At 37.5% G+C, this 15,582-nt stretch overlaps 1 protein-coding gene across 3 annotated transcripts; it reads right to left on the reverse strand.

The window, feature by feature from the left end:
- Positions 1-472: 472 nt before the first annotated feature.
- Positions 473-10,413, reverse strand: LOC120335117 (proton-coupled folate transporter-like). Of its 3 annotated transcripts, XM_078113292.1 has the most exons (11): positions 10,230-10,413; positions 9,513-9,647; positions 8,783-8,889; positions 7,109-7,270; positions 6,072-6,197; positions 5,193-5,743; positions 4,787-4,977; positions 3,861-4,023; positions 3,090-3,173; positions 2,069-2,225; positions 473-1,140 (listed from the first exon to the last, which is right to left on the reverse strand). In XM_078113292.1, exons 2-11 carry the CDS (start codon positions 9,603-9,605, stop codon positions 1,071-1,073), a joined length of 1,704 nt encoding a protein of 567 aa, XP_077969418.1. In that variant the 5' UTR covers positions 9,606-9,647; positions 10,230-10,413; the 3' UTR covers positions 473-1,070. The 3 variants fall into 3 exon arrangements, with proteins under 3 accessions (XP_077969418.1, XP_077969420.1, XP_077969419.1); XM_078113294.1 differs by lacking the exon at positions 10,230-10,413 and having other exon boundaries at positions 7,109-7,232; positions 9,513-9,529; XM_078113293.1 differs by lacking the exons at positions 8,783-8,889; positions 9,513-9,647; positions 10,230-10,413 and adding an exon at positions 7,314-7,785 and having other exon boundaries at positions 7,109-7,232.
- Positions 10,414-15,582: the final 5,169 nt, after the last annotated feature.

Raw genomic sequence — 15,582 nt, forward strand, 5'->3', positions numbered from 1 at the left:
TATTACATATAATTTTATTGGCAAATGGTTTTCGTTCATATATAAAACGATTATACGTTACGTTCAATTCATCTAAACAAATTCACCCGCAATACGGGGGTGTAGGGAAATCGCTATATACCATTCTTTTGAATGATATTGAAATTCTAGATGATCGCTGTTTTTTCATTGATGCTCAGTAAGACACGAACAACGCACTGGCGTAGTTGTCACGACTTCCGCTGCCTATTACTCATTTCTATCAGGTCAGTCGTAGTCGTATGTTACACTAGTGCGCTGTAGCACGAATTTATTCCTTAAGTATAAAACACAATCGCCTGTCTATGTAAAGCACACGTAATGCACAATCGACTGTCTATGCGCTCCAAACTGAAAATGAATACCTGTGTACGATATTATCGATTTGGAGAATGCTAAAAATAAATAACGTTTAAACAAAATAAATTTAAACAAAAACGTGTTGCCAAGAATCTTTCATATACAATTGCACGTTTATTTAAGCAAGTTTAGAAATAAATATTGAATGAGTTGTAAATAAATTAGTAAAATATAAACTATGGGATCAAAAGTAGGACTAAGAAAAAAATATTGTCCATGTCGACTCGTCTTATTGAAGCTGGACTGCGCTATTCCCGGAGATTGAATTACGGACTTTTCAAGACTTTTGAGGGTCCAAAAGCGTTTCAAGCTAATAAAAATTGTTATGTATAATACGTAAAATGATTCTTTTTACATTTAAAAGGGGGGGGGGGGGATTCCGACACTCTTCAATGGTAATAAAAAAGTCAAAATTTTGTACAGAAACTCAAAAAGCAGTACGTTTACTGGGCGTTCTTAGTATTCTATCAGAGAGGTCTAGTAGTCGCTAAAATTTGAATTTTTTGGGATTGAGTCAAAGTCGAAATATTTTACAACACGCCAATATTTTCAACCGATTGTTGGAAGTTTATATATTTTTGTCTGGAAGTTGGAAGTCGACGGTTGCGATTTTTGCCCAAGTCAGAGTCAATAGTAAACTTTTCCCGGCTCCACAGACTTGTATTGAAGACATCAAGAATCAGAGATCATTTTCATGAAGTTCCATCGTCTTGATTGTTAGTTCTATTCCGATTTGTCTTTTTGTCAGCTACCCAGACTATGCTGTTATTACAAAACAGTTTATTTAGTGTCAGAGCCAATGCTGAATTAACCATTGAGCAAAATGTCGATGTCACTACCCTAATAGAATCCATCACTTAGAAAGTTTGCTGGAAGTTCACATATAATAAAAACCCTGTTTTATCAATATCTCACTATTCCATTGTAAATATGTGGCTTCAAAAAAAATTTAGAAATTCACCCCAACTTTTGGCGAACAAACAAATACCAAAATGGCGGCAGTTCGAAATTTTCGTCTGAGCCTGTTCGAATAATTTACTATTCGATTCGGAATGTCCTGTCCTACCATACCCATAGCTTCACAGCAGCTCACTTTCTTGAGTTAGAAATTGAAGAGTCCAGTCATGCCAATAATTCTGGTATGATAATGTCTACTCAAACGCGGTACCGACCCAATCTAACTTATCTCACCCTGATCCTTAAATAGCTTTCTCTAACTTATTTGCGTTCACTGGGCCACAATTTGTTTCTAGTAAATACTTTCAAATAACTGGTCGTTTTACGTATTCATAAACCAAATTTTCGTTTATATGTGTTTTCGACTAATACTCTAGTACAGTGGTTCTCAAACTTTTCAAGTAGCGCCACCTTTTTAGAATTTTTCAAGTCTCGCGCCCCCTCGAAAATAACTAGATAACAATGAGCTGCAAATGACAGACAATAAGGCGAAAGTATGTTTTATCAAAAAGACACGTTAAAAATTCGTGAATGGAACTTAAATATTCAAAAGTAAGAAATGTTAATATCCAAAATGAGCCGGGCAAAATCAAATATATATATAAATATTTTTAATTAGCTGCACGCCCTCTAAAATTGTCTATTCCTCATGGTGGGCGCGTCCTACCGTTTCAGCATCACTGCTCTATTATGTAAACAAGACTTAATTTGAAGCAAGATTCAATCAACCCACCTCATAAGCAGGATCGGTACCGCAGTTATAATCGACGAAAAAATCCAAGTGAACCAATGAGATATATATTGCGTTGCTGGGTACATTTCCAAGTAACAAATTGTTGCGAGTAGGAAGGATAAAACCTCAAAACTTGACAGCATCGCGAACGCAGCTCCTATAATAAAACAGTATACACAAAACTTAAATTATTCTGGCAGGAAGTAGCATATTGTTGCGATTATCAAGGATAAAACCTCAAAACTTGACAGCATTGCAAAGGCAGCTCATGTAGTAAAATAGCATCAACAAAAATTGAATTATTTTGGCATGGATAATCAAAAAGTATAAGTCTTTCAAGGTTTAGTTTTTCATGAACCGTGCGTTTTTTGTGTGTATTCGGTAATTTGATAAAGGAAACATAGAGGTTCTTCTTGGTGGACATCTGAAGAAACACTTGGTCGTTTTGCTTCAACTGTTATTGCAACAACTAATCGCTGTCGCGTCGGTCTCTCCAGAATTCTTTACTAAATGACTGAAGTACAGGCTAAACGCTGGTGAACAATTTTGTGTTCAATTCTAATCGAACTTAAATTATGATTAAAACGTAGGGTTACCATATTTTTGTAATCTCCAAAGACCATAACTGTGATTTTTTCTATTTTCAATTTACAGATTTTACATTAGGGGCTTACATTTGAAACTATGCCGACCGACGAAAGAGAAAGAGTTTACGTTAACGTTAAGCACCCTTTTGGCGTACGCTTAACAAATTGTAGCAATTATCCGCTAGCATTGTTAGCGGAAAACAACGAAACAAACAAAACCACGCATCCATCTTTAGTAGGTAGGCTACCGGTACGCTACACAGCAACAACAGTATCGAGAACATGACAATTGGTATTGTTCTTGTATTATGCCAACTGGCTGAACGCCAAATCGGGACTTTTGGCTGACCAGTCGGAACGCCGGGACAAGACGTTAAAAAGTGGGACTGTCCCGCCTAAAACGGGACGTATGGTAAGCCTATTAAAACGCTTACCTTGTTCCGATTGGGAAGCCAATGATGAAATTTGGGCCTGAATGAATGGCTTAGCAATACTTCCAACAATCATTGCGCTTGTCGCTGTAAATAAATCAAATGCAACATATAAATTTGTAAAGGAATTTCTTTAGAAAAAAGCCGGAAGTGGGCGGAAATCCTTCTTATTAAATTTGCTGATAACTGCTGATACGACTGTACGCATCTGTTAAATACCTTCCTGGTATCAGTAGAAGGCAACTGGGCAAGATTTGGTATGAGATATTCATATTTTTTTCTTTGTGATATCAATAATAGACTATTGTGCGATTACTAAAAGGTCTAATGAATTCGAAGTAGAGTAGAACTTTAAATACTCCGGGGTGGAGAGCATTTAGTCCGTTACAAGGTTCGATCTACTAAAATTGTTAAAGTATATTTAGATAACTGACTCGAGTTATAGTTTTTAGCACCCGGAGAAAAAAATTAGATCAAAACTGATTTTTTATTGTCCCGGAGATGATGAGTACTGGCACTTTCTTCGATTCTGAAGAAGTGTTGGGAAAGCCAAAGTCGCCATTTATCGAATACCTGTCCTAAAGTAACTGACTCCATTCATCTGAATAAAAAGACTCTTAAACCAATTCTACATCACTGCTAGTGTGATTTGACTCAAATAATTGGATCGCGACTTAGGATTAATGAATTTCTGCCCAACACCGCTTGAAAGCTTAGCTTCCTCAATGTACTACTGTTTTTCTTCTAAAATAAATAAATAAAAAAGAACATTACCAAGAAATACAATCCAAGTTTCAGTAGCGATTGACATAGTGAACGGAAACATAAAAAATCCAAGCAATCCGACCAGAATTATCGTTTGGTTACTCAGATTCAACAACCTTTGGAAAAGATAAACGACCAATGGTGCAGCACACACAGATGTAAATCTGATCGCCTGTAAATTAAAGAGAAAGTAAAAATCGCATTTTTTTTTTTTTGAGCGAGAGAGAGAATTGGTCAAAACGGGATCTCGAGCACTCACTCAAAAATAAACAAAAAAGGTCACTAAGCAAAGTTACTTGTGGCCACTGAAATACAAAGAAATAAATTTATGTTTGTGCCTTACGACTTACGCACCGTCTCCACAAAATATAAGTTTGGAAAGGAAAGTCATGAAAGAGTCGCGTGCGGCCTAGAAAGGCCTTCACCTACAATTGATTCATGTTGGCAAGAAAAAGTTATGTGAACGCCCTCATCCGAACGACGCTCACAGAGAAAACGAGCCATATTCTCCTCCAGGGGTGTGCAACCTGTGGTCAGCGGGCGGCCCACAAGGAAAAGTTGTGCGGCCCGCGGAGAAGTGACAATTTTGAATGTCGCGAAACTAGTTTTTTAATTTACTTTATTATGGTATGTTCCAGTAATTCTAATCCCTTAGCGTTGCAAAGCTGTACATCAATCCAATTTATAATCTATGCTGACATTACAATACCCTGACAACTAGCTTTGCGAAGCAAACATCGCATGTCACAAAATCAATGAGCAAATTTTTTTACATGGAATTAATAGAAAGCCTATGTTAAATGAAGATGCGACCCGCAGTTTCTCCCAGTTATTTATATATGGCCCCCCTGTATTAAAGGTTGCATACACCGGCCTAGATACTTCACTGTGGCCACCTTACTTTTTATTCATTTTTTTTTATCTGTGTCTCTTACCAGTTGTGCTCCAAGAAGCAAAGGGGTGAAGCAGAGCGGGTAGGAGAGAAAGAACATTGATTGAAACAAGAACACTCCAACGTTGACAAACATGTAAAGAAAATAAGACAGAAGATAGAGCCAGATCCGCCACACTTTGCCTCGTATGATGCCGCCACCATGCTTGCATCTATAGTCAGATGGAATCCGGTCTAAATACAGAATGCGTAATTTTTTAGTGACGTAGTCCGGTGGGGGTTAGGAATAACATATGCAAAAGTTGTTGAGCCAGGCCAACTAGAAGTGCATGTGGTACTATACCAGACCCTGATTTGCTTTATTAAACATATTTAATATTATATATTTCTGATATTATCAGATTGTTATTGTATTACTGTATTAATATTAGGCGTGGTATTAAACTTACCGATATTAGGGTCCGGTCCAAAGCATTCGTCACAAGATAAATATTCTGAGCTGTAAACACGTAAAGCTGACTTGATCAGATCCAAAAATTTATATTTTTGGCGAAATTTCGATTCTTTGGAAGAGTTATTTCTTCCGGAAAGCAGGAGGGTTGATTCAGTTTGGTTTTCATTATTTTCTTGAGCGTATTCATTACTATAAATGTCGTGTTCTTTTGCATGTGTTGTATATCGGTGTTTAATCATGCCCCTCGTTGCAGGGGTGACTTCATCAAATCCCTCCTTCCCGGAATCCCTCGTTTCATATACGTTGGGATGGGCATTTGTATGTGATGTGTATCGGTCTTGTGTTAAATCCCTCGTTCCAGGGTTCACACCATCGAAACTCTCTTTCCCGGGATTAGGAAGAAATGGCAAAATGCATAAAGCTATGAAGCTGAGGACGACCGCTCCCCATGATATAGGAATAAAGCCTTGGCTATTGATCCAATATCCTCCACCAAGACCTGCGAAACCTCCAGCAGCTCCGAGTATAGTTTCCAGAATCGTATATCTAAAAAGATTTGGACAAGTCGCTTATTGTTTTATTAGGCGTTTTCGCTTGAAATTTTTGGCGCTCCAGAAGTATGTGTACCACCAATATGAAGGTAATTAAATTAGTTCGCCTACTTTTTATCAAGTTGTGTAAAGCGACTGAAATTTATGGGCAGGCATTTATTCATTTGGCTAACACAACAGTCCCTGAAAACGTAATAGAACTAACATATAGAAAATCGGAATAAAATTTTGTCCTAATCCTAACCTGGTTCACACACTACAGGAGTATCCGCCGATCGGTATATCCTAACACTTGAAAAAAAATGGGTAGTAATAAAACTTACCGTTTTCCTCTCCCTTCATTCGGAGTGACGTCACTCAAGTAGGCGTTACCCTGGATCAACATTGTCATGTAATATCCAGTTAACCCGTTTACAGCTGCAGCAACGAATAGGCCAGATACTGGCCATCTGGTGTACGAAGAAAAATTTGTTGAGAATTAAGTATAACAAGTGTCACAGATAGGCCTATGCTGCTGTCATTGTTACATCAGAAGACCCAAGATTTTGAATTGATCATTTATGGATAACGCTACATTTAAATAGCGATAGATGCTAAAAAAACATCTGACATAACCGAAAAACAGCTGACTTCCATGTCAGAGGCCGAAGAAGAGAGCAAGGGGTATATATTCTCTCACACGCGTAATGGGTGCTCGGAGTCTTATAATGCAAATTGGCCTGGTGTATAAATAAAACATATTAAGTACAAAGTTTAACGAGGTGGACACGATGGCCCAACGGTTGCAGACTTAGACTGAACTTTGGTATAATCTCAGGCTACTTCGAGTTCAAATACCATGACTACCATCTCACCCAGGGTTTAATAAACTGTTTACCGAAAGATGCCCACACTGCCTCCCTACCAGGGTCATCGAAATCACGAAGGATAATTGCAGGGTACAATAGCAAGCTTATTCCCAACGCTAAGAATAGTGCATGACCCCTAAAACTGGGGGTCGCGACACCACAGAGGGCCTCACAACAAATTTTAGGGGTCGCAAAAGTTACACTAGTTTCACACAAAGAACTATATCTATAGTATTTTTAGACGTAATTTTCAAAACCAGTGCAAAACATAAATCTCACGATTTCGAAAGAATACGTACAATCGAGGAATGGGCGTGCTTTTATTTAACTGTTCAGCATTTTAAACGGGGTCGCTAGCTTAAAAGTTTGGAAAGTCATGAAATAGTGCATCACCATCTCATTTTGAGAATAAATTAATTGTTGCATATCGACAACCTTGTATTGGATAAATCTTGAATATGAACTAGAACCACATTAAACCAGAATTTCAAAACAATTAAATGTCACACCACCTGTACAACATAACCAATGCTTGCATTATCCCACCGATGATCATTCCAATGATGGGAACGGACATCACTACTTTCCTCCCAACTCTGTCTCCCCAAGAAGTCAGCAATCCTCCGACCACAATGGCTGGTAGAAATAAAAACAGACTGTGACGGAAAGTCCATCTGTAACGGTAAGAAATTTAATGAATCTCTACGAAATGCATACTAATTATGAGAGCGATTCCGGAAAATACTCCTAAGGAAATTTCGTCGTAGGAAATTTCGCCGCATAGTAAAATTCGTCGCATGAGAAATCGCCGCAAGATCATTTTGCTGTAAAACAAGTATTTTTGATCAAAACAGTTAGGTTTATAGCAGTGGTTCTTAACCTGTGGTACGCATACCACTAGTGGTGCGCGGGAGCTTTTCAAGTGGCACACGAGCAGCTTTGAATTATTGCAACAATTAACCTTTTAGTTGGCTGAAATATGCCGGCAAAGCTTTATCTTCCCTAGTGTATGTATTCGCTGAACAGCGTTTATGGATGTTTTCCCAAGCATCAGTTTCCTTGTTTATTTCCGTAATTATTACCAATCAGCAATAAGTCAATAATGACGTGACACGTAATAATTGCAAATCCTGCACCCGGACCACTCAAACAGATATTCAAGCATGGTTGTAAACATTTCCTCGTTGTTATAGTTTTGAGTGATACTTGTCAGTTTTCAGTAGTGTTTCAAAAAGAAAATAATTGGTAAGTAATTAACTTAATTGTCATTGTGTCTTAGTTGCAGTAATTAAAACGAATCTCGCAAATGCTGCGATGGACAAGGCTAAACTTAGCTATATCAGTACCTGCAAACGACACATAGTTGGTTAATTTCAATAAAAATATTAGTTTCAAACACGTAAACCAGTTTATAAGCGCCAACACACCAAAACACTTAGATAAGCATAAATTTTACAATAGTAAAGTAAAGAAATAATTTTGCCGGGGCAAATAGTCCAGGGGAAACGTCCATAGCGCTGGTGCGCTGCCAATCCCTGTCTTTAGAGATCGCCCTCGCCCGCTTTCCCATTATTAAATGAAGCGTTATGGGCATGTTTTTACCGTTTTGCGTGTTACGTCACAAAGGATGTAGTGCCACATTATAAAATACTCCCACGGCACGTTTCTTGTGTCCTTTTTCCCTACGCCAAAAAGGGGCTTTGTCGGTGGTAGGCAGCCGTAGTAAAAAGCAGTAAAGTGGTACGCGGTCAGCGAAAGGTTGAGAACCACTGGTTTATAGGGTTAGGGTATGCTCTTAAATGACGAATCTTTTTAAATCAAAAGATACTCGGGTACAGTGTTCCCTCTAAGGTGTGCGCGTGTGCGCGCGCACACAGCTTTCAGAGGCTGCGCACACGCATAGATTTACTGCGCACAGACGTATTTCGATGTAATGTAACAATGTTCTCGGTTGGCAGGTTGAGAAAGTTTGTTGTCGGCCCATCTTAGAACGCCAAAATTTCTTCATTGGTTTTTGCACAAATATTAGTCATTTCCAAAAAAAAGCGCACACACCAAAATTTCAGCGCACACATACTACAAAAATTAGAGGGAACATTGCTCGGGTAGTACCCGCAATAATTAAGCCGACTCTGCCTGACCCACCATATCCGTTCATGTAAAAGTTATACCGCAACCAGGCCCACCTTGATACTTCCCGTGCCACTATTTCGTCTTCCAACGTTTGATTAGTACTGTTGGAGCCGCAAAATGTTTGACCGGTCTTCGTGTAGTTGTGTTCTGCAGATATCACCTAAAGCGAAATATATTCGTTTTTTTTTAGAAAAGATTGTTTGCAAGGTAGTGTTACTGGTTCGTTACTGGTCAATTTCCGTTCGTATCGTAGCAGGTATTCGTTTTTGAATTTAGTCTAGGAGGTTTTTTACGGTCTGAGGAGCTTCAGGCCAAATATTACAGCAATAATCCGTGCATTGACGTTCGGAGATGAAGCACAAATGTGATTTTTAAGGTATAACTCAGTGGCTCATACTGAAAACATACCTTGTACAAACAGAATATTAAATAAAGTATCATATGGTATTTTCCTCTGTCCCGAGACTCGAATTAGTAGAAATTGCTTATTTGCAATAAATATGATGATTTATGAAGCCCCGAGTCGTTTGTGACTTTCAAAGTTTCGATTCATACTTTCTGACATGGAATGGTCAGAAAACGCCAGTTGTTACAACTAAATATAATACTTACAGGAGAGAATAGGTTGCAATCTAAGTAATTTACTGGCTAGCAGCGGATACCCATAAGTGTGGAATTGTTACACACACTCTTTGCTAAATATCGTATCTTTTTATGCCGACAAGAGTTTTTCAAACCAAAGAAAGCTTAATTTTTACATTTCTAAGATAGAGATATTTTTACCTGGTAAACATACTGTGATGTCATAAGCGGTGTCAAGTACGCAGAACCGGAAGCAAGAAAAAGCATGAGATCCAGCGTGTAATATTTCAGCATAGTACGTTGTGTGTGTATATAATGAAAGTAAATGGGCGTACACTGAAAAATAAACTGATATGATATAGGTATTTTGAATGTGATTTGTGAACAATGAATCTTATTCGATGTACTATAGTATACTAAAATGTACTGTAATGTATTACGATATATGTATATATATATATATATATATATATAAAAGGTATAAGTATGCGTACACTAAAAAACGATCTGGTATTTAATAGGTGTTTTGAATGTCATTTATGAACATTGAATCATATAATTACTTTCCCAAAGTAAATCAGGTGTAGACGATTTATAATAAAGCGTTTTCATTCCTTCACTTCGAATAAGAATACGAATGGGCAGTTACTATTACTTGAAAAGCTATTTTTTCTATTATAGGACAGAAATTGCTCTACTCCGTAGTAGGGTAGCGAACACGTGTGGGTGAAACGAAATCTAAAAGTTAACATAGCTAGGCACATTGCTTTATTCACTTAAGTAAGTAAAATCCCTATCTACTATCTGCGTGTCTCAACCCAAAAATTCAATTCTGACGGAGCCTAATTAGTTAATAATTTTATGGAGCTAGAGCCTTCTCAACACTGAGTACATAAATATATGAATATCTTATTGCACCTGCTCATTAGAATTCCCTTTAAACAATATAACGGCAGACGTTGCATTGAAACGCAGACAAATTGATTTTGTCTTTTTTCCATTTCTTACTTCTATTGCGTTTTTTAGCGGCTTTCGCTAATTAGGACTAAACAAATAATAACATGCAATAGCAAGACTTTTGCTATGCGAGACTAACGGTTCGTGTCCAGTCCCTCATCTCATCGCCGCATATTTCCCACTTGCCTGCATATATTGCTACGTATGGACTGTACAGTAACCTGTTGGCCCTCTGTGCTAATGCTATATTACTGATAAAAGCCAGATTGAATACTGAATACCGTAAACAGACATCTATTTCCACTTCATGGCGTGACTAATCAATATAAGAACTTCCTTAGTTTTTTGTGTTAGCCCAAGCACGATAGAGCGATAATACTTTGCAAATTCAGTGCACGTTGTTATACATAAGCATCGAGTAACGTTGTATACAGTTGCATACAATTCTATTTCGAGATATCTATATGAATATACAACGGATTATCCAGAAATTCGTGCAATTGCGCATATCGGAACGCAAACCCAATAAGATCTAGCGCAGTCGTTCCCAAACCTCTTTGGAACATTTATTCATTTTCTTATTGAATGGATAAAAACTCCCGCTTTGCCAGTATTACATTTGCTGTTGTATAAATTCATAGTTTATACAACACAGATAATAATAAATAAAACTGATATACATAATAAAATCTTAGTACACACACTATCTTCCTTCTACGCCAGAGATAAAGCCTGATCTTCCATTGCTATATTACTTGTGATTATCTATTTTATAAATAATAATATTTTGCCGCGGGGTGTTTGCTATGTGACCTAATTCCTTTCCAATTTGTAGATTTAATCGCTTCCGCTATTGTGTGCGAAACAAAAACGATTAACTCTTACGGCGGTTGGCGTATTGTGGTAAGCGTTGGGAATGAGGTCGCCGTCGCAGCTCGGATTACCCTGCGTGGGTTCGCACGTTCGAATCCAATGGGGGGTACGTAAATTATGTGCGAGAGGATTGCTGGTATTCTCCTTGTCGAAGGGTGGTTCATGTGACCGCTGGTCAATTACAGCTTCCTCCACCATCAATTCCAAGCATCTGAAACAAATAACTGGCTAACTATTCTCATACCCGACATGGACTGATAACCGGGCGAGAGGAAGTGGTACGCCATGTATTTAATCTTTGTTATCGGCTTTTCTCTCCCCCGAAATAAGTCCTATCCTACTGAAGATAAAAGGTCCCGTGAAAAAGTATAATTGTAGCGATAATAATAGACAAATAAAATGTGGAAGATATTTATATAAATTACCTTTAATACAGAAGAGCCAGACACAAATAACTGGGCGAAACGGTGGGTCGCTTCTCCACTAAACATAGGATTTCTAGTAGTGGCAGGCACAAAAGTTTTCAAGCTGTTAGGGCGTTGAAAGGTCAAAGATATAAGGTATAGGCTTTGTAACGCTAAACGAATTGGAATTACCTGCGCGTACCAGATTAAACTAAATACTAAATCAAAAACTTGTTTCGCAGGCGGCACACCATTCAAAATTGACACCTCTCCGCGGGCCACGCACTTTTCCTTGTGGACCGCATTTAGCCCGCGGGCCGCAGGCTGCACACCGCTGATCTAGATAATAAAGATATCACGTATTTGTTGACATCTAAATTCTTTTATCATTAATAAAAAATACTAAATAATTTACATTTTGGCGTCATACTGCGTTAAGGCATCATTGTCGACTATATTAAAAAATACAGACTGTCTTATCACAACTATTTTTGACGCTGCAGAAGTATGTGTACCAAGATGGCTCACAATCTGATAACCCTAACCCGGTACAATACTATGTTCAGGTTGTGCACCATTTTGTTACACATACTTCGGGTGCACACTATTTTCATTCATATTCATTTACCATTCAGACTTTATAACTCCATCGCATTAGCCGAAGAATTGAACAGGCGGAAAACACCAATAACCGGAAAGGCAATGTCAAAAGGAAAAGGTCTTCCAGTTAAAATAAAAACGAAATTGAAGAAAGTGGAATGCATTTCACTACGTAAAAGACAACTGCTTGCACTTATGTGGCAAGACAAAAAGTTCATTTCAATTCTATCGACGTACTGCAAAGGCAACAATTTTGATGAAAAAAAAAAGAGTTTTATAGAAAAGCAATTGCAAGGAACATCTAAAACTGATATGGACAAACTAAGGCCTGCGGGCCAAATTCGACATGATGCTGCCACAGCCAAAATAACTGAAACCAAATTTTGATGTTTTAGTTAAAAATAGCTCGAGGAATATGTTGATATTGCGATTAAATTCAGTTTGGCAATGAGATTTTTTGTTTTCCACCTTTGCCTTGTAATACTGTAATATTGTTCTTAAAATGTAACTTTTGACTTCATACTTATATGGCCCGCCAGTCTAGACTGGCAAAATGTGTGGCCCCTGGTTCAAAAACCTTGCCCACCTCTCATCTAAAACCATCATGAAGCCGTCATGCATTGAACTATAAAATAACTTCATGATCGGTTTTGATTTAGCGGACCAAAATACTAGTTACTTTTCAATGAAATCGATGAAATGACGGAAAAAAATATTTTTCTGGTGAATTGAGACGAGCGCCACCAACAGTTATATAATTTATAAGTTATCTTGTTCTGAAGGTAGATATGTATCACTTCTTGAGTACAGTCAAACGGTCATTAACTCTTTTATTTCTAAATAATATCTACTTTCAAATCCTCCCTTTTCCTGGTACTTGACCTTGACTACTTCAAACCCATATAAAGTTCTAAATTTTTATTCAATCATCATCACTAATAATTCATTAGAAAGAAGAGCTAAAGCACTTTCAATATGTTATAAAATTACAGACGGGATTGAAGTAATTGTTATTTGAAATTCCAAATTTATGAAAAAAACTTATTCAAAAAAAATGTAAATGTTTCTTCATAGTCAAATAGGTATAAATATTCAATATACAAAATATTATGTTCAATAAAAAAGCCATAGTTCGGCGTTAGCTTTTAAAAATGTCCTCACAAATTTCAACAACGTGTTTTCTAACAGTGTTCCAAAGGGCTTTGCCGTTACGCCCTATGTCAGAGTTAGCAGTATCAATTACAATGACGCTCCGGAGGTATTCGTACCAAAATTACGCGCAACCTGAACAACCCTAACCTGGTACACGTACTATGTTCAGATTATGCGCCATCTTGGTACGAATACTTCGGGAGCACCATTACAATGATAATCTTGAAGAGTGTGGTATAGACTGGAACAGGCTCTGGGATGTAACGACACATGTAATGCAAACATATGTAGTTTCTTTCTTTGTGTTTTAGTACTGCACACTTTACACCCAGGGGCGGACACTTTCCATAATTTTTTTTGGGGGGGGGGCGTCGCCTACCGAAAAACACCGCGCCGTGCATCGTCACGTAACTATAGTCGGAATTTCCCATTGCCGTCTGCAACAAGCACCGCGATTACGCGCTCGTTAAAAGAGCCGCCTATTTAAGCGTATATTGATTTTTCTGTCGGGTAAAATATTTAATCCAGGACAGCCACGAGATTCTAAAATGTCCTTATATATTAATTTAATTATGTGCAACGTAACTCGCGGTTGCGACTTCTTACGTCAAAATAAAAATATTCCTAAACTAAAGTACCACGGCGATATATGGACATAAAAATATGAAATAAGCTGCCTGATGCAGTTAATTTTGATACATATTTTTGCAATCTTCCGAACTCGTTATCGCCGTTACAAAAATCTCGATATCTGATATAAAATCCCATATAGTACAATTTTACTTCATACAATGAAAATAGTTATAAAGTATACTAGTAAATTAAAAATACAAATTCTCCGCCTCGAAATCCACGCGGAACAGTCGCCGGATTATGCCACTTGTTAAAAGAGCCGACTTTTTCAACGAAAAATGATTTTTCACTTATGCAAAGTAATCAATCAAAGACCGATACGGGCATATTCAAAATGTCTTGATTTATTATTGATTTAATTGTCTTCAATTTAGACTGCGGTTGAGTCGACAAAACAAGAGCCACTCTAAAACACCACGGCAATCCGCGGACATAAAAATGTGTGGTAAACTGCCCGTTTATATATTGTTTTGATTCGTATTTTTGCTATTTTGCGAGTTCGATAAATTTGAGATGTACTTGTAACACTGGCTCCGCTCAATCGCAATGTTGTCACTCCGATTATTTTTAAAGATAAAACCTTTCGAAAAATCCGTAAATTTTCTGTCAATTCTCACGTAGTAAAACTTATTTCAGTACGATAAAAATACATAAATAAATACAAAAATTGATCGAATATACTTTAATCATCCTATGTATCATCACAAACCGGGAAAAAGTCGCGTTCTCAGCTTTGTTTAATGTTAACACGAAAATTTTCGACGTCAATTTAAAAGTAATGAATAGAAAGGCAAATCCCGCTCACAATTGACCGTGTTTCGATTTTAGTGACGAAATGTTTTTAAACGTCGAGCAAAAACAATTTGTGCCGTAGGCACACGAAATTTTGCGATTTTCGATGCCTAGAAAAGTGTTTTTAGACTGTCGCGGGCATCAACAAAACTTATATTGTTAACAGTTTTATTTTAATTATTTTATATTGCTGCTTTCAACTTATGGATACTTATTAGAATTCTCGCCGGGTTCATAAGTCCGTGTTTGTACGAAAATAAAATATTTATCATAGTCATTGTGTCACAAATTTGTGGAAAGTTTGTTATTTAGAGAGGATAAACGCCAACGTAAAGGCGTTTACGACCTAAATAATAGGTCACAATGATGAAAACAATCGGCGATTTTAGCAATTGCAGGGCAATTGCACGCCTTATTGGCGACTTTTTCAGTTTTCAAGAAAATTCAGAAGGGGTGGGGGGTATCTTTTTTAGATAGTTTCTGTGGTCTGAAAAGTCGAATAGGCGTTTCGACATAGGTAATGCTTTTATCTTTCCCGCAAATTAAGCTGGGCCTTGCACGAAATCCATAACGTGAAAAGATACGTCCAGCGGTGAAAATTGTTTATGTTAACTTTAGATCTAGTTAATTTTTTAGCGATAATAACTAATTGTTGTAATGAAATACAGTTTGCCTCTTTCACTACTCTCGCAAGTGCAAACAATAACACTATTGACAATTAGAAAACCATATTAAATTGTACAAAAATGAATTTGTTGTGCAAAACGCGTGATCGGCGGTGCGTTTGAAGACGGAGTGTTACCCTTGCGGGCGCGCAAGTTTCACGAAAATGTCTGGTCCTCATTGTTGTAAGAAAACAG

Source organism: Styela clava, chromosome 1 (genome assembly GCF_964204865.1).
Source record: "Styela clava chromosome 1, kaStyClav1.hap1.2, whole genome shotgun sequence".
NCBI classification, from domain to species: Eukaryota; Metazoa; Chordata; class Ascidiacea; order Stolidobranchia; family Styelidae; genus Styela; species Styela clava.

Bases quoted from the DNA above. Each gene is read 5' to 3' on its own strand.
- LOC120335117 (XM_078113292.1), bottom strand. From the start codon at position 9,605: ATGCTGAAATATTACACGCTGGATCTCATGCTTTTTCTTGCTTCCGGT. The intron at 8,890-9,512 runs GTAAAAATATCT...ATTTCGCTTTAG, and splicing joins CATCACAGTATGTTTACCAG to GTGATATCTGCAGAACACAA. The intron at 4,978-5,192 runs GTAAGTTTAATA...TTCTGTATTTAG, and splicing joins TGGACCGGACCCTAATATCG to ACCGGATTCCATCTGACTAT.